The sequence below is a fragment of the Phaethon aethereus genome (genome assembly GCF_964289735.1).
Source record: "Phaethon aethereus genome assembly, chromosome: 5".
Taxonomy (NCBI): domain Eukaryota; kingdom Metazoa; phylum Chordata; class Aves; order Phaethontiformes; family Phaethontidae; genus Phaethon; species Phaethon aethereus.
The window spans coordinates 14710363-14736227 of record NC_138579.1 but is presented as its reverse complement, the minus strand read 5'-3'; the positions used below and the strand labels follow the sequence as shown (position 1 = coordinate 14736227).

The 25865-nt window shown below is 43.1% G+C and overlaps 1 protein-coding gene across 2 annotated transcripts in view; it reads left to right on the top strand.

Annotated features, from left to right (window-relative positions):
• The window catches only part of EVL (Enah/Vasp-like), a gene marked incomplete at its 3' end in the record, with an annotated part of 78332 nt that overhangs the window by 3534 nt on the left and 48933 nt on the right, over positions 1–25865 (top strand). For both annotated transcript variants that reach the window (XM_082000702.1, XM_082000703.1), the window contains exon 2: positions 4415–4592. In XM_082000702.1, coding sequence (XP_081856828.1) covers positions 4415–4592 — 178 coding nt within the window. The remainder of the gene's footprint in view (positions 1–4414; positions 4593–25865) is intronic.

Sequence of the window (25865 nt, the reverse complement as noted above, 5' to 3'; positions counted from 1 at the left end):
GCAAAGCTAAAAACATACAAGCGGTCCATCTTTATGGCTTAGCTGACAAGTAGTAGCTCCCCAGTTCAGAGTCCTGCTCAACTGAGGGTTTAAAATTCTGCATCAAGTGATTTCAGCTTAGCATGATCTCATCAGTGAAAGGCATGTGCTGAACAAATAGGCGGGGAGGAGGGTGCAAGTCAAAAGTGAATCATATCTCCTGAGGGTTTGGTGTATTGATGTGGCTGAGCGAATGTAAAAACAGGGCCTTGGGGAAGGTAGAATGTTTTACATTTGAGCCTAGGCCAAAACTGAAAAGGGGACAGCATTCTTGAGATAGAAACTAAAGCACATTTTTTGAAAAATAAAGAACCATTTAATCACCGCTGTAACTTATTAGAAGTTGGTCAGGTTTGGGCCTGCGTACAGAAATAAAGAATCTGGCCTCAACTTCGGCAGTTTTTAGCTGCCAAGCCATATCCTCCCTGTTTTAGCAATTGTATGACTGCTCCTCATGAGAGGAGTCTGAGCGCTGGGATCATGGCAGACCCCAAGATGGTAACAAACTTCTGAACCATTTCATACTCTGGAGAAACAAGCAAATGTCTTGTTCTGGTTTGATAAGCAAGAGTATGGGTGGTAAGATTTGCATGGGAGCTCTTCCCATCATCTTGGTTGTGGTTGCACCCCAGATGGTGGTCCTGAAGCCCCCTCAATCCATCTAGCCCCATTCCTGTGAGTCTTGCCAACCACCACCATCATCGCTGCTGACAATTTATAACTCAGCAGCCTATGGACTGCAGTCAAAGGGAAGGGCTTCTTGTTTTTGAGCTTTTTCATAGAACCCAAAATACCCTGCCTGCCCTAGAGACCCTATACCAGAAACTGAGATGAAAGCATGAAGGAGGGTAGCAGGTAGAAGTGAAACAAATCTTTTTTTAACGTTATAGTCCTGGGAACATTGAAAGGTGTCAATGTATGAATACTATCCAGAATTGGTCTGTGAAACTCCTTGCCATATGAGATTCTTGAAATCCAGAATTTAACAGGATTCAAAACAGCACAGACATTTATATAAGTAACAAGACTACTTTGTTTCAGGATAGAAAATATTAAAATGGGTTGGAAAGAAAAAAAAATAGGCACATAAAATGTCCTGCTTCAACTTTTAAGACAAACTCTAGGCAAAGTGTTACAGGAAGAATTGTTTGTTATGGACAAATCCATTACTTCTTTCTGCAAGATTTTGGGTACATTTCTCCAAATCACCAATTACAGACTACAACTGAAGATGAGAAGATGAACCATTGATCTGCTCAGCATGGCAGATACTATCTTACTGCCATATGAAGCTTTAGATTAAAGATCCCTTAGAAACACCTGTAAAAAATCCTTATGTTCCAAACAGGGGCCCTTCTTTATTTTAATTACTGCTCTGAAGCACTTAGTTATCATCATGTGCCTTGCAGAGTCTCAAAAACATCTGTACAGGGTACATTTGTGCATTCATTCTTAATGACAGCCGGTGAACCCCTCCTCTTTTTTCTGTTTTCTAGAAACATTAGTCAAAGGAGATAAAATGAAACTCAGGCTATTTTCTGTTTCATTTCCCAGTTTTAAACTCTCTGTTTTGAGTTTGAAGACAAGGTATTATATTTGTTTGATTGATAAAAGTCAACTTTCAAATTCTGTCTTTATTCTACCGAAGGGATCAGACCCTCAAAGAAAATTCTCTGAGTTTCTTGAGTTGATGTTCTGGGAAAGCAAATTTTGAACTTCTGTTAAATGACTTTTGGCATAGGTTTTTACAATTTCTCTCTTTCATTATACAACTGCATTACACCCTCTGGTGCTCTTTGGACTTTTAGTAGGTGAGAAATACTGATTTTGCAAAGCCTGGAAGAAACTGCAGTCTTTCTAAACATTTCTTTAAAGATACTGGCTATGCCTTCCCTTGGTTAAGGTACTTAGAAGTGATTGTAAGACTTAAAAATTGGTACATGCTAAAACTGTTGGGTTAGTAATCCAGGCATGAGTCAACCTGATGGTCCAGAGACCCCTCGAGTGTGAGCAACGCCAATACAGGCTCTCCCAAGGTTCAGTGGTTGAATGGGGGTGGTGTCATCAGTTTTTAAGAGAAAAGGGCTATCTATCTAAGCTGTAGTTATAGGAGTGATTTCATGGGTTTGCTGTGACTGGAGCGACATCATTTCTATGTCATTCCGGTTGGTGTGGGTGGCTTCCCATGCAGCATGCAGGCAATGTGGTTCCCATTTTCAGGGGACCAACTCTTTGTGGCCTGTGTACCAAACATCAGTTGCACTGCATCTCTCTTTGGATCACAGGTAAAGGACCTCTCTATGAAATGTGGCAAAAAAGCAATGTAGGTCTGATGATTGATTGCTTCCCAGTGCATCTACATGGAAACTTAATAATGATACTGGTTTGAGAGCAACACTTGGACCAGATACCTGATGTTCAATAGCCATCAGGGTAATTTATGCCTAAAGCTAGACCAAGTGTTGAAAGACTATTTGCTATGTCGCTGCTTAATGCTGGCTCAGGTAAGTAATATGCATTGTAGAAATACACTATCTCTGTAATTATCTACTGGTGTAGTGGCTTATTTGCTGGTTTTTATGGTTTTTAATATATTAATACAGTATAGTTATCAGACATCTGTTAACTAACTTTATCAATGAGACAATGTCATCCTTCAGCAACAGGAATGCTTGAAAAACAATTTGCTTCTTATGTATTAGGTGCTTGCCTAATGTTTTTCTGCCAGTTTAAATTGACAATCCACTGAAAATTCAAAACTCAGAGTTAGGAGTCATTCATCTTTGAAATTAGTTTTAAAACTCTTGCTTTTATAATGGAGAAGAATTGTCAATAATTTAGCAAAAATATTGTTAATCTAATAAAATATGTTGGAATTTTTTAGATGCAATAGTAGTACTAACAGAAAACTTTCCAAAGTACTAGTCAATCAGACTGCAAAAAAGATGTATTGGTAGGTTTTCTGGTGTGTGGGATCCACCTGTAACGATAAATACTGTGTACAGGATTTATTACTTACTGTATCTCTGTTCCCTTGTCTTCTGTTGTTACTCCCATTTTACCAAGTCCAGGATGCTGCAGTTGCCCTAAGAGTGAGCTCCTGGACTGCATGCACCAAGGTCCCTCATCCTTCTCCTGTATACCAGTGTCCAGCCCACCTAATTTACAGATGAGCCGTACAAACTAGTTTGATGGACGATTTCCATTGACTGGCCTTCATCGAGGACCAGAAATTATGGGATTGTACAGTCTTTTGATAAAACACCATGCAAAATAACTCCATTTGTAGAGACAATCTCAAATATTCAAAACCAGATTTACTATATTTGAGTAATGAGCTTCAGACTTTACCTGCTTGTACTTTGAAGTTTCTCTGTCCCTCATTTCCTTCTGCTCCCAGCCTGTGTGGGCTGAGGGAGCCTCCATTTCCCACTCCTCCTCTGTCTTCAACTGCACCGTACCTGTTTATGAGAATAATTACGATACTTTCTGTTGGCGTTTTGTTTCTTAAATTTGCATGATAACAGAGTGCCATTATCAGCCCATAGGTGGGTATCTCTGGGTGCTGACTCTGCCATGGGTCCTTCTGACTTACTCGTGGTGCAGTGGACACTTCTGCCTCCACCTTGAGCTACTGCAGCTTATGCTTTTAGCATTGGAGGTTTCTGGTCAAATCCCAGGTGTACTGTGTAGCTGGGTGTCCTCTGTGTCCTGCCCAAGGACAAACAGGGCTTTGTATTTAGCAGATTAAATCAAAACATACAGAAGCAGCCTTCTGCTGCAGTTAGCCTTTACCTGGAAATTGTGGCACGTACAGCAAGGGAGGAGGTGGGAGAGGAAATAACTTATTTGTCTGGTTTTGCCGTTGCCTATCTGATTGCAGACAAAAACTCTCTCAACGTTAGGAAGCTGGTTGTGATCAGGCTCATGGGAGGAGAAAAGCAGAGCTGGTGCAATGAGTCAAACAAACATTTATCTGCTTTAGGGCAGGGTTAGTGCCAAGAGCTCTATCTGGCTCTTTTTCTGACAACTGTGCATGATCATCCCCCAGAAGATGGCAACAGCTGCTGGCCCTGACTGCTCACATCTGTCTGCAGAATCTGCACAGCTGTATGCTGCAGAGGTGCTGTAGAACACACAAGCAGGTAATAGATTTTGCAAAACTAGCTTGCAAGTCCCTGAGGCTGAATTGAACTGTTGCGCATCTCACCCCCAGATGTGGGTCCTCTGTCATCGAAACACACGCTGCCTTCCTGTACAGCCATGTAGGAGCTGCCATACGAGTTGCCTCTGCCAATTAAAAATCCAAAAGGTTTTTTTCCTCCCTTGATAACAGAACTATTTTTAATCTTCACCCCTCTCTTTCAAATCACAGGTAGTGATTAATTACTCAATTGTGAAAGGACTGAAGTACAATCAAGCAACACCTACCTTTCATCAATGGCGCGATGCACGGCAGGTCTATGGCTTGAATTTTGCAAGCAAAGAAGAGGCTACCACGTTCTCCAATGCAATGCTGTTTGCTCTGAATATCATGAACTCACAAGATGGAGGTAAATTAGCAGCCACCACGCTCTTTATTAATCTGTGACATTTTCCAGTGCTGGTTATCAATCACCTAGTGCGGTTGTATTGGATAGCATGCCATTACAAAACATGTTATAATAAAAAAATTGGTCTCTGGTAGACAGCCTTTAGATCAACATTTGCTGTGATATGAATTGTACATGTTTTCAGGTTTTTTTCACTTTCCTTCTAATTTTTCCTGGTGCTTTAACTCATGATGGGAAATCAGTGGTTATTTGGGAATGCCTCAGGCAGGTAGCCCCACTGATTCATGTGGATCTGTGTATGCATTGTGTTACATATAAAATGGCAGAATATAACTTTAAATAAACAGAAGCTAGAGTAAAATTAGCAACATTTTATAAGGTAGAACTCAGAGCTGGTATCTCTAGTGTGCTGGGTGTCAGCTGCGACCGTTGGCTCTTGTGGGACGGCTTTCAAAAAGAGGAGTGTGTGGTGTCTCAGTTGTTTCGTAAGGTACAGTGCAAAGGCTTGTACTCTGGACTTTGACTGGTGTTGTTCCTAAGCACTATATTGACTGCAGTTGAAGTTTGTGGTGAAGTTTACTGTTCTGTGAAATTGTCATTGCACGAGCTTGACAAGGGCCCAAAATAAAGTCCTGGTTTCTCAATGGAAACCAGTTTCTGGTCTGCGGTATCTGGATGAAGTACTGCCCTCAGTTACATGCCTGTGACCTCTCTGCAGTTCATGGTCTGAAAGCAGAAAGCAACCTTTGTGTGGTGTCTTTTTTTTCCTGCAAAATAGACACCACAGCCCTGTTTTCCTTTGGAAAACACAGTGATTCAAGGTTTACATCACTTGCTGCCATCCAGGTTTCGCTGCAGTGCTCACTGGTGATGGACAGCAGCTCTCTAGAAAAAGTACAGCAACAATGGGCCGTGTTGTATCAGCTTCTGAGCCCCCCAATATCCTTAAAATGCTAATTGTTCTTTCTCCTGACAACCTTCGATACACCAATATATCTTACTAAAAAGTGTATTTGTAATGTAAAAGTTCATATTTTTTCTCTTGATATTTCCACTCATTCTATTAAACTGACAATTGCAAAACTCATCAAAAATCAATAAACGTCTCAAACTCTGTGCTATATTCAGAAGTACTGAGGACTGAATTCTGCCTTTTCCAACTTGAACTTTTTCAACTCTAGTTGCACCACAGCAGGAGAATTCAGGAGGGAATTTGGCCAACACTCACCAGTCCTAAACTCATGCAGGTCTGAAGAGTACAGAGCTCTTTGGCTGCTCATATGTGCTCAACCCTTTTAGACTATCAGATGAGACTCCAAAATTTGGATACTTTGACTATGGTCTTGATGTTGTGATTGGGTTAATGTCTATGATAAGTCTGCCTTTCTTCCGAAAACGCTTAAGTTTGGGTTGTTGGTTTTTTTTCCATTTGTCTCTTCCTGTCAAAGGGAGTGGGTTTTTGCAGGATATTGAGGTTGTTCCAGGGCGGTGCCTTGTGGAAACACGAGTCCCAAGATGAGAATGTATTGCTCTTAGGCTAAAATGAAAGAAACTATCTTAAAGTGGATACCTTAATTTTGTTAGCTACTCCTAGCAAAGAACAACAGGTATTTTTAAGGAAGTATTTTTGAGTACTTGAAAAGCCTGTTAGATTTCAGAGAAGTTTATGAATATACAGCAAATAATAATTTGCATTTTTTTGGTATTCTTTTTTCATTTACTTAGCACACTGAAGTATGTTAGATGCTTTACAGGCCTAAGATCCAGCCGATGCTGAAGAGCTTGCATTTAAAGTTTGTAGTTGTCATATAGACAGCCATGAATTGTATCACAGATGAAAAAATTTCCTACTTTCTTTTCTAGAAGAAAAAATGGTCTGGTAAACATTCAGTCTTCAACAAACCCTTTTCTCTCATACATAAAGTGTTAAAAGTGTCAAAGATTGCCAGTTGTCCCCTACTTTACAGCTGAGCTTGTCAAAAACTGAGATTTGGTTTAAAGGGAATTTCAGCATTTGTGGTTTATTTTAAAAAAACCTCTGATTTTATGAAACAAATTCAAAAAATACTAATTTTTATCAACTTTTTTTTTAATTAAAAATCTATTTCTATAAATATTTATCTTTGAAATTATATTAGCTACATATTGATAGGGTGTATTGAGGACTTTTATATCATCATAATTTTCCCGGTTATTGCAATGATCTCAGCATGTGACTTGACAGCAAAAGTAGATAATGGATATAAGGTATAAAATGTTTATTCAGATCTGCTCATATAGCGCATAAGCTTTTGTGGGCATGAATTAATGCAAATAGCAATTCACACAAACACACATACCCATGTATCTTTTCAGGCACAGATGCTGCCTACATACTCCATCCATTCTGCTGCCTGCGTGCTACATTAGGGTTTGATTTTTCATATGGAAAAATCATTAGGAAAAAACTGTATTTATTATATCTACGCATCCATGTATTAAAGTTGCTCATGTGCATATGCAGGTGGATGACAGCTTTAAGGAGTGCATCTGTACACACAGAACTGCTCACACACTAGTAAAGTCCTCAACCAAAAACAGGTAGTGAAGCAGAGGTTCCCTCTGGCACATTCGCAGTACAGAATACCCTGTATCTGCTAGCTCCACAATTTGGGATATGCTACGTGCACTACTTGGGATGTGCTATTTCTAATGTTTACTTGTTTCCTATATTCGTTTACTTGTTTTGTATTCCCCTAAACACATTATTGTGTTTAGCTGCTACTAATCTTCCCGTAGTTGGATACAGATTCTGGCTTCCACGACGGCTTCTCCCTTTGTTCCACCACCCGCTTGCATAGACTAAAATTAATCATGGTAGACTACCGCAGAAAATCTGAGACTGCATCATATCTTCAACAGACGTGGAGTCAGGGTACTGTAACATTTGGGAAAATAACTAGTCTTTTTTGCAAAGCAATGGTGTGGGTTTTTTGAATGGTGCATTAAGCTGAATTAGTTTTTAAAAAATTATAGCAGTCCATGTTTTGGGGAGTTGGAAATAATTTTAGGCAGTGCTGACTTTCAAATGAATGAGACGCTTCAAATGAATATACAATTATGAACTGGCATTGAGAATTACTGTACTGTCCCACTTCTTCATGAGAGGGACTATGAGACCCGAGATCATTCACTGCAGGCGCTTGATCCCTCTGTGCTGGTTACATGGGGCACTAGTGAAAACTAAACCAAGTGCTTTGTTAAACACCTAAGGTTAAATCGGCTGAATCGAACCCTACATCCAGCCTGTGTTAACCTGGGTTGCGTGTCCACATCAGCCCAGGAGTCTGATGTCCCAAAGTTTGGGGAAATTGGGAGAAAGCCATAGTCTAAACTTGTCTAGTCATATTTCTGCAGTGGATGAACTCATGCTCTTAACCATGGGGAGGGCTGGCCATCTTCTGCATGGCCAAATTCTCAGTGCTGCAGTGGGAGCCTCTCCCAGTGCGCGTCCTCAGGGTGGGGTAAGGCAACCCTTGCAGTGCGGGAGCTGAGCACATACTCAGGTTAGTCTTGTGCTTTGTAAGGGTTCTAATGATCACATTGGTTGTAATCTAAAATGAGATAAAATAAGACTAAAAAGAAAATAATAATACAAATATGTACCCTTCTTTCTTTAGAGGTTGGCGGTTGCCTCACTGAATTACAATTGTTTACCTGCCAGCTTGTTTATATGCCTAATTACTTTGATTTCTTTATACGTCTTTTTAATCTGTTCTCCTTTACAATAAAAAATGAAGAGTTGGTCCTGAGCCAGCCTGCAAAATGTGAGCAAATGATAACATTGACTTGCTCATTACCAATCTCTTGCTTACAGTTCTTTAATGGTGTCATTTAGTAAGACCATTAGTATGACAAATGACTTCCCATTAAATTGTGGGGTTTTTTCATGGGTGTCCACTTTGTGAAGCCAGGCCTTTTACTGGCATGAGTTACCTGGTGCAAGGAGTGTCACCAGCTTACCTTGTCACCTGCAGTCAGGTTTCACTGGGGACAGAGCATGACCTCTTCTTGCTGCAGGAAAAGCATTTTGTACGGATCCTGCCCGCAAACTGTTTGATGTCTGTAAGCAGGCAAGGTTCATGTCCTTCAGCGCTTAGGTTTAACAAATGCAATGACCAGTGTCAGCACGGCACGGTTACTGGAGCAGAACATAAGGCGAGGATATCAGTAAGTTAAAATGGGCGAGTTCTTCCCTGACAGAATTTCGTAGGAAAGCTGCTGCTGCCCGTGATGAAGGTAGTCGTCTCTGCAGGGCTTAACGAAGCCTGTATAATCAGCGCTTCTCCCCGTGAGTGGTTACACTTCCCTGAGAGAGGGAATGAGGCTTTTTTCTCGTTCTTTTCTTACTCACCAAATTGCTAGAGACAGGCAAAGGAATGGCTTCATGTCTTTCCTTCCTTATTTGCTCACTTCAGACACTGTCCTTGCTTCCTTGCTGGTCCCTGACAGCACCTGCATGTTTCCATCAGAGCATGCTGCAGAACGAGGCAATGGCTCAGCTTTGTGGCTTGGCGTGACCAGCGCTGAGGGCGTCGTGGGCTAACATACATGGCTTAAAGACTTGGCACTTCTTGGAGGATCATAGAATCATAGAATGGTTTGGGTTGGAAGGGACCTTCAAAGGTCATCTAGTCCAACCCCCCTGCAATGAGCAGGGACATCTTCAACTAGAGCAGATTGCTCAGAGCCCCGTCCAGCCTGACCTGGAATGTTTCCAGGGATGGGGCATCTACCATCTCTCTGGGCAAACCGAGAGTCTCATATATGCAGCCTACTGGTAAATGCTGCCTATGACATGGTGAATATAACATATTATGGACTTTTGCTTTTCTTTTGATGTCTTTGCCCTGGGGACTTGGATAGTTATTGTTGACTTACAATGCAAGAAAATAATTTATATTTCTAGATCTAAACACCGTGTGCTGGAAAGCCTTACGCAGAGGGCTATGTTGAAGAGTTAGTCATAGTTAGAGGTCAGCTGCCTTATCTGACTAAAAGAGAAGTTGGAGGAAAGCATTAAATAGTAGGAGAGAGGTTTGAAGAAAATGAGTAGAGGACTATTTAGTTTTTTTGGTTGTAAGAAAGCCATTTTCTTGTTCTGAGTATAAGTGGCTTATGGACCACACAATATAGACGTGTGGGTCACCGAGTGTGCAGAGTTCAGACCTGTGCCTTCCAACACAGCACTTCACAGACCTAGCTTTAACTCTGCAGGGAGGATGCTTTGGCAGTCAGAAGGATTGCTCCTCGCTCCTCTTCCTCTGATTAGCGGATCTGCTGGCATTTCCTTTGCACCATTGTGGATTATTTGATATGTATTTCTCCAGCTCCCTTTCCTGTAAAGTTGGATTTGATTAAGTTCTTTGGAGTTTGAGATCTTTTTCTCTTCCTTCAGTCATTCTGTTCCTGTCCTAGTCCAGAAGTGACTGTATTTCTGTATTCCTGGGAGGAAGCTCCTTGTAAAGCACTCTGAGCCCTCCAAAATAAGGGGAGAAATAGAAGAATAAAGCATTGATTGGTCAAACAGCAGATACACTGGCAGTATATAGCTTACATTCTCTCTCCTAGTTAGATGCCTTAAGTATGTGCAAGGTTTTGGTCAGTGCAGGATGTGTGCGAAGATTATGGTGCACTGAATTTCAGATGAAAGTCTACACATCATTTTTGTTTTCAATAGAATTTTGTAATGTTGTATTCATTCAGTTCATTTTTTCGTTAGAATTTTTCCAACTAGTCCCACATCTCTCTTGATACTTCAGTGACACTAAAGTGTAACTGCTGGGAAAGTCAGTTGGCTGTATTCATCTTCTACAATGCAGTGACTGTTTTACTTGATAATATTGCCCCAAGACGTCCCAGCACCACAGAGGGCACAGTGTGGGAAGACAAAAGACTGCGTCTTCATTACAGTACTGCATAATACATAAAATAACTCATCAATAATGGAGGGGACCCACCACAGAACACAATGCCCACTTGCAGCCAGCTGGTTCCAAAACCGTGCTGGTATAAAGAGATCCGTGCCCCATGCGAGGCGCTTCGCATACTGCTCTGCGGACTCGTTTCCCACACTATCAGGTGTGTTGGTGCAGATTATAAACCACTAAGATGATATATTCTGTGCACGTTGTACTTCTGAGTGCGCTAATAACATTTTAAAGACTGGTGTAACCTCATATTGTGCAGGCATTGCAGGACCGTAAGTGTGCCATTCTGCTGCAAGTCTTTTAACCAAATCATCCCAGAAGTTGGTCCTATTTATAATGTAGCCATAGAGAACTTGTAAATAGCAACTTTTAAACTTACTAGTGTAAATAAGGTCCATGTGCTCAGACACCTAGTGCTACTCAAAATAGCAAGCCACAGGCAGTGGTCAGTTGGATGCATGTTAAAAATACAAAAAGCTTTTGCTCCTTTAAAAAACTAAGCTTTCCCGGGGAATAAGTCCTTCCCGAGTGACAACTTCCAAAAACACCAGAAGAAGGTTTAAAGAAATTAATTTCACAATGTTTCTGGCCTCCTGCCTACTCCAGTTAAAGTATAAACTTTAGTCACTCAGAAATGCACTGCAGATGGGGTGATTTCTGATCTAATTTGCTGTGTTTTTTAAGTCAATGAAGAGGGAGGGAAAATTTGAGTAAGATGATGACCTTTTTTCCTTTTGTCTGCTGCATTGCTTTATCACTGGGACTGTTCCAGAAAAATCCACCTGACTTATAAATAATCTTCTGGTATATTGCTTATAAGGAATAAATTCCTTCTTTTGTGAACTGGACAGAGATGAGCTGTTACGCAGCAAATAAGGTGTGAATTTTCTCGAGCAGCCAGTGCCCCACTGCATGTTCAGTGGTTCCCGTCTCGGCCCGACCCGTTGAGGGCAGGAGTCCCTTGCGACCCCAGCTGAAAACCATCACCTCAGGCCACAGTAACGCTCGTTGTGTCCTGCTCCTGAGGCTCTTCCTTACTGTGCTGATGGGGATAACAGTCCTCAGACAAGCTCACTGCCCATGTTTCCAAAATAACCAACACTTGTCCTTCTGGAATTATGGGCACTTGCCTTTCAAGCTTCCCCTGCCTGCAAAACGGCTCAAGCGCCTGCTTGTCAGGTTACCTGGGTTTCCTGAGATGGATATATGACATTTCTAAGAACCTGAGTACGCTTCATAAGTTGGATTCACATTAAGAGAAACATGTTTAAAACCAGAACTGGAAGAAGTTGGCCCAGCCAGAAGAAGCAGAGAGTAAAACTGGTTAATCTTCTGTAGTAGCTTGGCTCCAGCTGAGTGGAGCACAGGAGGTGAATTGCTTCACTCATGAATAGATAAACTGGGATTACAGACTCCTTTCAGTGTTAGAACTGTAAATATCGTTGCTATTATTAATGTGTCAGGAAGTATCAAACCGCTATCTAATTATTCTGCTCTATAGAAGCAGGCATCATTTTTTTCAATCCAGTTTTTCCATCTCCCAGAGGGTGGGGATCCACAACAGTAAGTTTTCCAGGGCAGTGAAGTGCTCTCCCAGTGTTATGCTAATAAAAACCCATGGCATGTTGCTTATATGCGTCTTAGCCACTTTTCTGCAGGACTGTATTATATCCCTGCTTAGAGCAGCAGCAGCGCCGGAGCCGCTGTCGCACGTCTGAAACAACAAAAGGTGCCTCTTTTCTTTGAAGAGCATAACAAATCTAACGGCTCTTGAGTCTCTTGCTGATGTTTTTTGCTGTGCTGAATTCTTCTGCACGAAATGAAAACCACTTCAGGAAGGAAACTGTGGGGGGAGAAAATGGAGAGATTTAAGAGAGACTGGCGCGCGCTGAGAGCGAAGACTTCTGGTAGCGAGATTCCCTCGCGCCGTTGCCCTCAAAGCCTTGTTTCTCTGGAGGCGGTGCGAACTGGCAAAGCTCCTGGAGCTCAGTGGTAGGAGATGCAATGTGGCTTTTTCACTAGACTACAATAAGGGGCAGAAGAATATATTAGCTTAGAAAAAAAGTAATTATCAGAATTTAAGTAGTACAGTAATTTATGTGCAAGCAGCGTAGGCCAGATTTTGGGCGTTATTCATTTGGAGACCATTTGTAGGGTTTTTCCTTGTTGAATATACCTCTCCATCTGGCAAGGCTCCTTTTTGGGGGGGGTTAGTCTGGACTGTACATCATGTCCTGTGTCAAGCCACGGCTGTGCGAAAGCTGCCTTGCCCCAGGAGACTCGGAAGCAGCTCCGTGTCACTCTCCTTCCTCCGCTTCCTCTCCTCTGCCCGGGGACGTGGCAGGAGAAGGAGCACCTGCCACCAGCACACACCAGCAGCGCCCCGGGCGCAGCTCCTCGGGTGGGCAGTGGTGGGCTCTGTCTGAGCCTGCCCCATCGCCCTGCGCAGGCAGCCGGCAAGGGGGTGGGTTTGCACCCTGGACTGCCGTCTTACCTCCTGCGTAAGCGTCTGGTCTGTCCTTGGGGTCCGCAGCTCTTCAAAAAACTGAAGCAAACGAAGAGCAAATGGCTTTTTGTGATGAGAACAGTATTTTTCTCTTTACCTTTTCCAATGTTGTACTTTGGCATGTTGAGTCTCGGTGCATTTTGGTTTGCTCAAAGGTAATAGACTATGGGACATTTATTTAGTGATAGGGCATCTGGTTTCTTTCAGTGGAAGAGAAATTGCTCCTTGGAAGAGATTTGATTTTTTTTTTTTTTTTTTTTTAGAAAACTTCAGTTTTGTGTTCATTTTCTGTCATTCTTAAAGTGCTTTGATCTTTGGTGTCCTGGGGTAGGCTCTAAAATAACATGCCTTCATTTGTGTCGGAGCAAGAATTGCTTTTTTTAAGGCAGTTTGTCTTCCTGTTCAGACCCTGCATGAGTTAGAGGTTCTGCAATTCCACGCAGAATGATGCTCTGTTTACCTCTGCACGTACATTGACATCCCACCCCACTCTTTGGATTGATTCACACTATTTTTCAAGCCAAATATTGAAAAGAACATTCTGGGAAATTTTTATCACTAGAAGAGGAGAAACAATACTGAAAATAAATTACTTAAAATGCTGTAAGGGATGCCTTCATTCTTAAATGAAAAAAAAAGGGCCAGGCAGTGTGCTGTGATGGTAAGTTACACAGATCCAGATTTGCAAAGAGTGATAACTACCGGTAGGCATTCCTAACCCGAATCACCAAATCAGATAAGGTGGTGCTGTGCTCCTTCAGATGCTGTCTATTTTTGGAAAAGTAAACTGTAGAAACTTCGAAGAGATTGTATGGTAAGTGACATCTCCAGCTTTCTACAACATTAATAAGTATCGGAATATACCTCACATAGGAATATGTATGTTATTAATTTTGAATCATCTTGCAGAAATGGTGCATTCTGGTAATGATGATGATGTCTAATTCTAGTGTTATTCCCCCTAGAATTACTTATTTTATACTACTCATGGGTACCCTATGCTAATTGTTGGGTACTAGCTAATTTATCAGTTATTAACTTGAGATGAGATACACGAATGTATAGGGGTTAAGATAGGTTTTGGTTTATTAGTTGCTGAACTGGCAAGAAACTCATCCCTTTTTTATTTGGTAGACTTTCTGGATTCCCAGCTAAGAGCCAGACCTTACCATAGTTTGTCTCTACACAGTAATTCATATACTCCCCTGGCTGTGATCCCGCTCCAAACAAGTAATAATTGTGTGACCACGATCCTCCTGTTAACTGGAGTAGAAATGTAGGCACCTGTAGCACAGGGTTTTGTATCTAAAAACTGGACTGTCTTTGTGGTCAAGGAGTAGTAACAGATGCTCCCGGGGCATGTTTTTACCTGTTTTAGGTGTCTCTATCAGGCAGCTCTAGGCAAAATTCAGCCTATTTTTCCTTTTTCTTCACTGCTAAGAACTCCTCTCTGGTTTATAACAGTTTTGTTATGATCCTCTCCCAAACTTTCTAATTAATAAATTAATTATTTCTAATTATGCTATAATTAATTAGTAACTACAATAATAATTAAACTTCTAGTTTAATAATAATAAATTAGGGACCTGGAGACTAACGCACATAAGCCGTATTTTTAGTGACGCTCCGTGGCTTTCCCTGGGACACTTAGTGAGAACTCACACGAATACATGTGTGTTGTGTGCGTATTCACATGGGCAGTGCATATCAGATTATCACTTCTCCGACTGCCTGAGCTCTGCAAACAGATGGTCTCTGCACATGCAGATTTTTGGATTGTATACCAGAAGTGAACTCGGGAAAAAACTCACACGTATATAGATAGAAGTTAGGAATAAGTTGCTGGGCTGAGAGGATTTTTCACATGCAATCAAAATAAAATCAATAGTGTTTTGAATTTTTTTTTTTTTTAAACTCCGCTTTCATTATGTGCCATAATTCACATTCAATAAAAACACGTTCCCGGTCAAAAGACACAGTGTTTAGGACCACAGAACTGAGCAGGGACGGTCAGTGGTGCAGCTGAGGAGGCAGGACATGGCTCTGCAGCTCTCTCCGACGACAGGCTCAGCTGAGGGGAAAGTCTTCTGTTTAATTCCAAGCACCGAGTGAATGGCCATATGCTGCCGCCAGCAAAGCGTGTAGAGAAGCTTCGGCTGCTGGCTGGTAATCCCCGGGGAGCACACACAAAGTCTCATTAATTGCCGCCTTCGGTGACTCCATGCCGTCATCCAGCGTCTTATTTTCACTGAGTCAGGGACCCTAAAAGCTCTAGGCTGTCTGGCATTCTGGAAGCAGAATCTCAGATCCTCGGAAATGACTGCTGTAATTTCTCCAGTTAGCCCCGACGAAGCAATGCAGCTGAAAACGCGATTCGTTTAACTGAAATTCAGCCCCAAAAATGCTAGGCATCTAGTGTACAATAATTGTGTATGTTCCTTTCCACTCCAGAGAGAGAGGACGGCTTACCTAGAGATGAGGAGAGTGGAGGTAGCCCAGTGCTGCTGGCTGGCGGCTCGACAAGCTGCACAGTCCCTGCGACACAGCAGGGAGCGAGCCCCAGCTGTGATGCAGTGAAGCAATCTCTGGTCCTCCTGCAGTGCAGGAAGGAAGTAATCTGCGAACGGGTGATTTTAGTTCACGAAGCGCCTATCCTTTGCACTTGTACGTGCTGAGCTGCGCCGCTGCGGGGAAGGCGGCGTGGTTCGGGTCTTGGAGGTGCATTGGAAAATCCGCTCCAGTTCTATGGCGAGCAGTTACCGTCAATGTGATTTGCATGGATTGCTTTATCTGTTGTTCTTGATTAGTATTCCAGAGTCCTCTACAGAAAACATTGATTTTTCGTTCTGTTCCCTCCCCTGCTGGGTTCCAGGGACTGCCTCTGGTGGGTGGGGCAGCGCCTGAAAACCATGGGTGCGTCTTCGTGTGTGCAATACAGCACGGTATTGGAGGTAGATACTGTGGGCACAGCAATGTAAGGGAGAAATGTAAGCCTATTTCTCTCTCTGAGAGGAAGGAAAACAACAGTAGTTACTTAACTGTACTGGTTTTGCTCTAGTTTGATGCAAGTCTGTCCTCTATGCTAAGGGAGAGAATCAAGCGCTTTTAAATGAGCCTAGTTTTCCAATATTGACCAAGTCTTACATAAAGGACCCATCTTGTGCTCTTCTTCATCTCCCCAGAGTCTCACTGAGGTGACAGTTTGGTGCCCAAGAAATTCAGGACTGGTCCCTCAGCTCTCAGGTCTGGTTGGTGGGACCCAAGTCTTGTGTGGTGGGTGGTGGCCTTCCAGCAGCATTGCCTTTGCTGGCACACGTGCATGCTCAACAACTGCAGTTTTACCCTGGCTTAGAGGTCTGAGGAAGCGTCCTCCTCTGCGTGTCTGCAAAACAGCGCTTCATTTTGTCACTCGTCCCTGAAGCTGTGAACACCCTAAGTGTATCTGCTGCAGGTATCTGTGTGGTTTAACCAAATGCTTCTGAACCCTCTGAGAAAGCACCTGTGACTGCCAGACTAGAGGATGTTGGCTAGAAACTAGTCCCTATACATGGGCCAGAGAGCTGATATTTCGTAGTCAGGAGGACTGATGCCCTGTGAGGGAGACCTCCGTTTGGTGTGCTCAGTATACTGTAGCTGCAGGCTCAGCCTTTTGCCGTGCTCCTCAGTGCGTTTCTCTCCTATCTCCAGGGCATTCCTCCTGAGTCCTTTCTAAGTCTTCTTTTCTTAATGTCTGTCTCCCTTCCTCCTTTATGGAGACAGCAGAAAAACATCAGCTTTTCCATAGACAAGAATAGGTACTAGTATCTTCTCTTAGCTTAAGCAGTGACAAGCTCCAAAGGCAATTCCTCCTGGTCTGCAGGCAAGCACTGAGCACCCTGATCCACCACTGCTCCTAATCTGAAGGTCCAGTAACAGAGGGGAATATGCACTGACAGAGGCATCCATGAAGGAAGTACTTCTGTAATAATGGCATCCTATCCCAGTAATATAATTAACCAAATTTTGTACTTTGCAAAAACAGGTACCCAGGTTATGGGAAAGGTAAATTCTGTTTCAACTCTATGTAGGAATATTGTTAGTTTGAGGCCAATGATTACAGAGGCCTGATGTACCACAACCATCCAGGCAACAAATACATAGAGGATTATATTTTAATATATAATCAGTGGAGCTATCACTCTTTTACAGTGGGGACGTGATTTTATTTTACTCTAAGACCATGCATAATTCAAGGTATGGAAGTCCTTTTTATTCTGATCTTATGCAGGACTCGGAGGACATGAGAAGGAGCCAAGGGAATTACAAATTTAATTCTTCTCAGGTTCTAGTGGTGTTCTGCAAATTGGCAGAATGCTGTGGAGAAGCTGAGAGGCAGCTGGCTTAGAGCAGCTTTCCAAAAACATGCCCCCACTGTCAACTGCAAGAGTTAAACAGGAGGCACAGCTGTAAAACTGCGATGGAGGCTGTGGGCTTCTAAATTACTGCCCAGGAGAAAGTGCGAGAGAGACGATCCCGATGTGTTTTGTAAAGCAGAAATTTTAGAGTCAGTTATTTGTAGTAGGTGACAGTGAGCTATGATGTGTCATCTGCAAGTCTTCGCTTGTATAATGTTGTCTAAGCAAATTAATGTAAATATTGTAAATGGCTTTCTGCAAGGAATGCAGTGTGTCATTGTGAATAAAAACGTTGTTAGGGATAAATCTGTTGTTGCATTAGTATTTGAACTGACAATATGTGCATTGACCATGCTGAGAAACTCACCATCTAAAGGTTTGACAGCTAGAGATATACACTGGGAGAACTGGGAGAAGAGTAGGACCTCTTGATCTGACAGTCAAATCTTGTTTCTCTTGAAAAAGGGCAAAGGATAAGACTGGGTGAGGTTGGAGGGAGCCAACCGTATAGGCATTAGAGTATTGTTGGTATTTTCAGAAGTGCACAGATGCCCACAGCTAGCTATGGTAAGCTAATGTTTCCAAATCCCTTGTTCCTGGCCAATGCAGGCAAAGATCTTGCTCCAGGTTTGCTCAAACTTGTGTCTTCTGTGGTCATAGACTTCAGATGGTAAATTCAGACTCTCGATACTGAGGTAGAACTTACAGGAGGTGGAACCTGGTATTAAACTCCTCAGGGTACAATGCCCACAGCTCTCATTCTGGGAAGGAGCAGGCTCAAACACACACGTAGCTGGCTGCGTGGCTTCTCTTGGTGCTCTCGGGGTAGCTGCAAGACAAAAGTCAACGTACAGTATGACAGTGTCTTTGCAGAGGTGATACATGTAAGTTGATGTTGTTCGTACGTATTTCTAATGATGCTACTTGCAATGATGCTGCTTGCTAGAAGGAAGAACATTATTCAGCATTGACTGAGGAGTATCTTGGCTTTTTTCACACTTTAAAAAATAAACACGTGGTCACAAGTCATTGAGATTATCACCTCTTTTGACTGCTTGAACTTTCTAAATATGAATTGCTTGTTCTCGTGAAGAAATGGTGTGTTTTCTGCAGTGTGGCAGAGCGAGGAGCAGGACTGCAGGTACCCGCCTGCCAGTCTGGGGCTTTGCGGGGAGGAGCAGGAGGACGTTCAGAAGGTTGGATGTTGTCAGAAATCCTTTTGAATGTGGATTGTCCTGAAATTCAATGGATGATCAATTCTAATGCATTTTAGTTTACAGGATATTTGGTTTGGGGTTTTTTTGGCATTCCATAGGCAAACGGTATTGGCATCCACAATAGAAATGACTGTGCATTCGGATCTGGGAGCTTAGGTTCCCCTGCATCATTTACGAATGCATGCATTTCAGTTTCACTTCTCAAGATGCTTTGCCAGCAAATCTTAGGAGATCCTTGCTAAATGCAAAAGAAAACACTTTGAATCAGCAAAACAGCAAGGCTAACTGAACTCTGATGAAAAGAAACGAGCCTTTCGGTGTCCTCCGGAGCCTGCCAAATCACTAAGTGCTGCTGATGACTAACAAGGGTGGCACATCTAATGCAAAGGCTGGCAAGAGTCCGCATGCACAACGCCATACGAGGGGCACCCTTGAGCGGGGCTGGAGGGGTGGATGCACGTAGGGAGGCAAAGGGCAGCAGCAGCATGCGAGCTGCTCCCTGCCATGTTCTGGAGACGTGTGGCCGAAGTGCGTGGACAGGTTTCTGGATCGTCAGTGGAGGCAGGCGGCACCAGGAGAAAGCTTGGTCCCTGTAGAGTCAGCAACAAAACTCCTGACTCTGAGATAAATGAGGAATTTACCCCAAGTTTATTAAAGAAGGGTTTGAGAAGCGTAACAAAGGTGAGGATCCAAAGTGAAGCATGCCTCATGCTTTCTGTTGATTACTTCATTCCTCATCTCTCTGACCTTTCTGATCACTCTAAATTTATTATTTAGACTTCAGGGCTAAAGCTTGAACAATAAACATAGATATATCGCTCTTTAGGCGAGCTGGCATTTGATTCCTTTTTTTGCTATCTGCTGTAGCATTCCTGTAAGCCCAGAGTAACTGCATTTTTTTGACTGTTATTGCAATGATTTTCTTACAGACGAGATTGCCCCGGGTGGCTTTTCGTTATCTCCTCAGCCTGAGAGCGCACCCCCAAACTACCTTCTTTTTGCTTATCAGAGTTTACTGGCGTGTCCAGAAATTGCCCAACTAGGGTCGTGCTGTATATATTTCTTGTCTTAGATCACGTTATTTTGCAGTTAGATCTTTCAACACCGCTGTATTTTTAAATAATATTTTCCCTGACGCTGCACATGGTGCAGAAAGTTGTAGGCAGACAGCCACTGAATTGAGCTGTTAGAGCTGGGAGCAGGGAGTTTGGTCAGCAAGCCTTAATACGCAAGGAGGATATTTTTACGGCGATACAATGAGAAACCATTGCAAAAACCCCAGCAGTGCGGAGATGTGTCCTTGGTCACACTGTAAAGGTCAGTGTCAGCTCGTTGGGTGCGTCAGTGGGGACTGAGTATGCAAGCGCAGCTCCGAGGTCTGTTCTATAGGCAGGTTTTCTCATGCATTTCACTGCCACGGCTTGTATTCATTCTAGTCTCTCTTCAGCTTCTGAAGTTAAATTACAGCTACAGCAACAAACTGTGTTTCTTCTGGAGCGTGCTTGAGGCGCGTCAAGCCTGAGGAACTCTTTGAGAGGTCTACACCAGGCATGAGGTGCTTAAGTCACCAATTCATCAAGGCTGGGAAAAATGTTTTCAAGGGTTTTCAAGGTTCTTTTAACAGAAACCAAAACTTTTTCCCAGAAATGCATTACATCTGATTGTACTGTTTATTTTACTAAAAACAAAATGGAACTTTTGACCTTCCTGAGAAGATAAAGTATGTATTTTTCATTTTCAAATTACCTTTTGTTTTACTTTTCAGATGTGCATAATATGAAATACCATATTGGGTTATCCTGAAGGCAATAACAAAATCCCAGCTTTCCAATTCAAAATAAAGAGAAATTCAAACTAAACATTCTTTTGTGTTTCCCTTTTAAAGCTCAAATTCCAGGTAAATTAAAAAATCCAACCTAAAAACGCCTATATTGTTTGAAAAGCTGAAATGAAACACTGTGATTACTTAAAAGAAAAGGAATATCTTTTGTTCACAGTAACCCCCCCCATAAATTTCTGTGAAAATTCACAATTTGTTTTTAAATTAAACCCAAAAATTTTACCTTCAAATTCTTTTTGCACTGCTGCACTAGAAGCAGTAATGCAGTAGTGATTCCTGGTCAGCGGTATCTTGAATTGCTGGATTTCACATAATTTTTATTATGGATTATTTTTAGTGTTAAGATTCATTTATGGCTAACGTGAGAACAGTAGCTATTTAAACAAAGCTGCAAAACATATTGTCAGCTTTCACACTACATAAATTAAACCATTATTTTCTCATATTATGTGAGAAGCAGATATAGTAAGGTATTTGGGATTTTAATCACATAAAATGATTCTGAAATTGTACTGGTTTTTCACTGGTGGTTTTGAGAAGTTGCAATATTTGCTAATATAAAATCAAGAAGTATATATGTAAAATCGGGAGGAATGTGGATGTAAAGAGTAGAAAGCTGTATAAGCCAGTAGTCCTTGCCCTTGCCCCCTGGCCACGACCGCCCAGGGCTGTCCCTGCTTCTGGCCTCCCTGTTGCTGGGAGCAGCATGGAGGCAAATGCATCATTTTTTGGCATTATTTTTGGGGCTGCTTGCGTTGTTTTCCCCGGTGTTCCCTATAAGTCGCTGTGCTAATCATCTGATTCATGGGTTTCACGTTCTTTATTTTGCAGCACTGCAAAGGGGATGACGATGCCTCTTGTTTCCTGTTCATATGTGCTTTAAAATTAGGTGGGTTGTTTTTTTCCATTTTAGCCTTTGTTAGAGATTTTGAAATGTTTTTTTCCTGGGCTTTCCTCACCACATTTCAGCCTTCTCACTGAGCCCAGTGCATACAGAAGTTACTGTTAAATCTTAATTTCTTTCATTTTTTCAGCTGGAGTGGTTTTTTCCCCTCATGCAAGTTTCCTGTTAATATGAGAGTGCTTAAGGATGAACTGTAGTCTCATGATCCAAGTTGTTGGGGGTTTGTCCTCTGCGCTGGGTTTGTCAACAAGAGGTGGTTGGCCTGAGCAAATTTAAATCAATCTTTTTCCTCCCCATCAGTGGTCGAATGGTCTTCCAGTGCTTTTACCTAACTATTCTGCTCATATTATCAATTACTTTTTTTAAAAAAAGAGCACACCCCAGATTCGACCCATCGATAGGGTGAAGCATAGCGTCTGAGCTGGCTTCTTTGTGCGCAGCATAAAAAAAAAAGAAACTCTGGTGTTTTGGGGTGGTATTTTTTCACAGCATATACAGTTCCCCCAAAAGGAGATGCTTCGGGAGCCACTAGGAATCGGGTGGTGCATTTTTATAGGGCTCAGCGTACACAGCTCGTAGTACATGGGAAAAGTATGAAATCCCCAAAATCGGAGTCATATGGCCAAATAATCTACTAGCCAGGAGTCCTTGGTGTGAAACTGTCTCTAAAAGAGGGCTAACAGCTGCACCTTGTGGGCTTGAAACGCCTTGCAGAGATTAAGGAAAGAAGCCCTTTGCCATGAGAGTGTCATTATTAACTGACTTTCAGAAGTTATTGGCAGGGCTTTGTCTTTTCAGAATAGATCTTTATTTTGGAATAGTAAAGGTAAGGGCACGTTTATAGTTATGACTATGTAGAAAGAGTATTATTTAAGGATTTATATTCATTTGCATGTCAGATTAAGATTCTATGCCATTCCCCATGTGAATTAGACACAGCCAGCAGTTATGAGAGTTACAAGCTTTTCTGATGGATTTTGGTGTTGAAATGCAGTGAAATCTTACATTATCAGATGAAAGTGCCTACTCCCATGCCTTAATATCCTTTTGTATTTGGAACGGATATAAAAATAGATATCACATTGTACGTGCAAATAATGCACCCTATTCACACAGATTTTTATTTCAGTTAAATTAAAGGTCATTCTAACTCAATGGGGAATAAAGTTTACAATTGGTAAGACAAAGCAGGGATGCATATCCTTAATGTTACCGGTCTGCTCGGGGAACAGTGCTTCATCTCCTATGACTCAGGCAGCAGTTGGTGTGGATCCAGACTCCCGTGCCGCACCCCACCACCCCAATTACGGCATGGTGGAACTCATGGAGATACACCAGAGCGGCCATCCCAACTCTGGGCAGAGCAGGTCTGGGGTGGTATGAGCCACCCAGCACCTCGCATCTGTGCAGCACCAAGGTGGACCTGGACAGTTGGAGCAAGTTCTTGCCCCAATGGGTTGCCCAGCACTCTCGGCAAGGTGTGATCACCTGCTCCAGGAGTGTGCAAAACGTTGGTGAGCTTGTTCCTGAAAATCTGCGGTACACGAACCCAGTATAGTAACATACCCCAGTTTTGATCATAGAATGGTTTGGGTGGCAAGGGACCTTTGCAGATCATCTAGTCCAACCCCCCTGCCCTGGGCAGGGACATCAAGCACAAGCTGCCCAGGGAAGTGGTTGAGTCACCGTCCCTGGAGGTGTTTAGAAGATGTGCAGACACAGCACTTAGGGACATGGTTTAACAGTGGACTTGGCAGTGTTAGGTTTGCAGTTGGGCTTGGTGGTCTTAAGGGTCTTTTCCAAGCTAAATGATTCTGTGATTCTACAATCTTTCACTAGCTCAGGCTGCTCAAAGCCCCATCCATCCTGACCTTGAACACTTCCAGTGAAGTGCCATCCAGAACTACTCCACATATCCCGTTCCAGTACTGTGTGCCCTGAGCTGCAAAGTGCAAGTGCTGCTTTGTAGGTGTCACACCTCTCCTTCAGGCACAGGATGGAGCCATCCCCCCATCCCGCTTCATCAATCAGAGCCCATGGGCTCGTTCCCTCAGTCCAGGGCCTGGCTCTTGCTCCCAGCCACCCTCCATCCCCATCCTGTGCCCAGTCCCTGCAGCAGGGGTCGGGGGAGCCCCCCTGCTCTTCCGTGCCTGCCCGTGCCGGTCCCTGTCCTGCTCTTGCCTCCCACCCCAGTTCAGCCTCGTCCCCCAGGAGGGTTTCCTGAGGAAGTGTTTTGAGGAAACAGCTGTCTTGTGCAACGCTTCCGTAGGGAAAGAAAATTTTTGTGAAGGAGGTGGATTTTCAGCTGTTAGACTTCACGTTGAGAAGAGTGATTAAAAGGTGAAAGTAAGTTTTAGCTTGAGTGTAATGGGATGTGCTGATGGTATGAAATGGGCTTCATGTTATTTCAGTGAGAGGTTAGTGCTCACCAGTAAAACGTACTAGTTAGGAAAGGAAATAAAATGCTCCTGCATCCCCAAGTGTGAGTGACTGCAGAGCTTATAAACACGGTCAGGGCTTTTTTGGTTGTGACTGATGATAGCAAGAGATTGTTGTGACCCTGCTACTTCCCGAGATCCAGATTTAAAATGTCAGTGAATCCCTTTTTCATAGTATTGCAAGTCTGTTCCCCAAAACTTCCTTGAGGTGTTATTCATGGCTGCTTGGGCGATTTTTCATCTCTGCTAAGATGATTGATTAAAAATAGAACAACCATCTTAAAGCTATCCCGTGGCTTAATTCTTCTGCTGAATTGGTCTTGCCTGGTCGCCTCTCCTTGCTGTATTATATTCTCCTGGGAGGACGTATGCTGCTACAATGAGTGCTTGCGAGAGGAATGCAGCGAGGGAGCCTTCACCAAATATTGTGGTAAATTAATGCTGAGCTGGTAAGCCCAAACATACAGAGCAGAATCCCTTCCGGTGCAGCAGAGCATGTAGCTGGAATTACATTAAAAAAAGATTTTACAGAATTGTTCATGCCAAGATTGCAAAAGAGAATTTATTGTTAGACTTTATTTTGGGTGACGATCTATAAAAGCAAACAAGTTTTGACAAAAATTTTTTATCAGGTATCTTTGTATTTATGTATTGGAATACAGTGCAAATTGCAAGCTAATTAGGTACAAAGTACTCCTTGTCTCTAATAATATGTTTTAAAAATAGATCACGTCATTACGGAAGACATGAATATTTGGTGCCCCGATGCCCCTGGGGTTAAAAGGGTTTTATTACAACTGTTTAATACCACATGTTACCATTTCCTCTCTGTGATGTGAACATTTTATTGCTTTGGCCTAAACCGTGAGACGAAAATGCATCCCCAGCTGGTGTCGGTTGCTAGGGAGTGAAAACCGGCAGCCCAGCCTGTTCCGAAACTTCTTCACGCTTGGACCTCAGCACGGCTTTGCTAAAATAGGTTAAGAGTGAAGAACCGTTCACGTCTCGCCAGCTCGCTGTTGCTGCAGAGGACATCTGACCCGAGGGGGAGGTTCAAAAGAGCTTCTGCTCCTGGTGTGGGTGAGGTAGTGCTGTGGGGCCCTGCCCTGCCCGGCGGCTCGCTCGGCGTCCGCCATGGGCCCCTCCTTAACTTTCAAGAGGTGCTGCCCCGTGCAAGCCGGGCTTTCGCATCGCAGCTGAGAAGCACTGCCCGTCGTGTTGGTGTTTCGAGTTCTGCTTAGCAGATCTTTGATCGCGGGTGGGCACGGTGCACGCCGCTGCGCCAGGACGAGTGACGTGGGCTGTGGGCCGTCTCGCGGTACAGGCTCTTCGCGGTCTGCCTCGTCCCCTCTTTGTGGTCTAGGGGAATTCGTGTTCATTTTTCCTGTCGGTGCTTCTGCAAACCGGCCTCGGGAGTCCTGAAGTTTAGTGATGGATTTGAGACGATGTCCCCCTCCTTCCCCAGGGAGTCCCTCATCCCACGAGGTGTCCCCGGTCACACTGGCATTCGCTGGGTCCGTGTTTAGGTGCCCACTTTTCCCAACATCTCATTTGGACAATGTGTCTGATTGCGTAAGTCACTCCACAGGGTTGTTCAATGTCTCTGTTGCCACTCGGGAAGGTTTTTTTGAAATACCCGTCCGGCTGGCTCGGCGGGGCCATCTGGAAGGTGTGAGTTGGGAGTTGGGCTGTCATCAGCCCAAGTACTCGCTGGGAAGTAAAACCATCATGTGAATAATGGTGCTTGCGAGGCACTCAGCACTACCCCTGCCCTGCCTTGGGTGGCCGGCCTGGGTTTTTCAGTATCACTTCTTCAAAATAAAAAAGAACTGGATGTAGCTCTCCACTGTGTAGGTCTTTAAACTATTATTTAAAAGATAGTAATGTTTACTTTCAGTTAGGTGGCTGCGTGGTTGCTAAAGCAGATGTCAGTACTTTCCCTGGGAGGAGAACAAGAGGGGATAAGATATTTATGCATCCAGAAGAAGTTAACTAATATTAATTC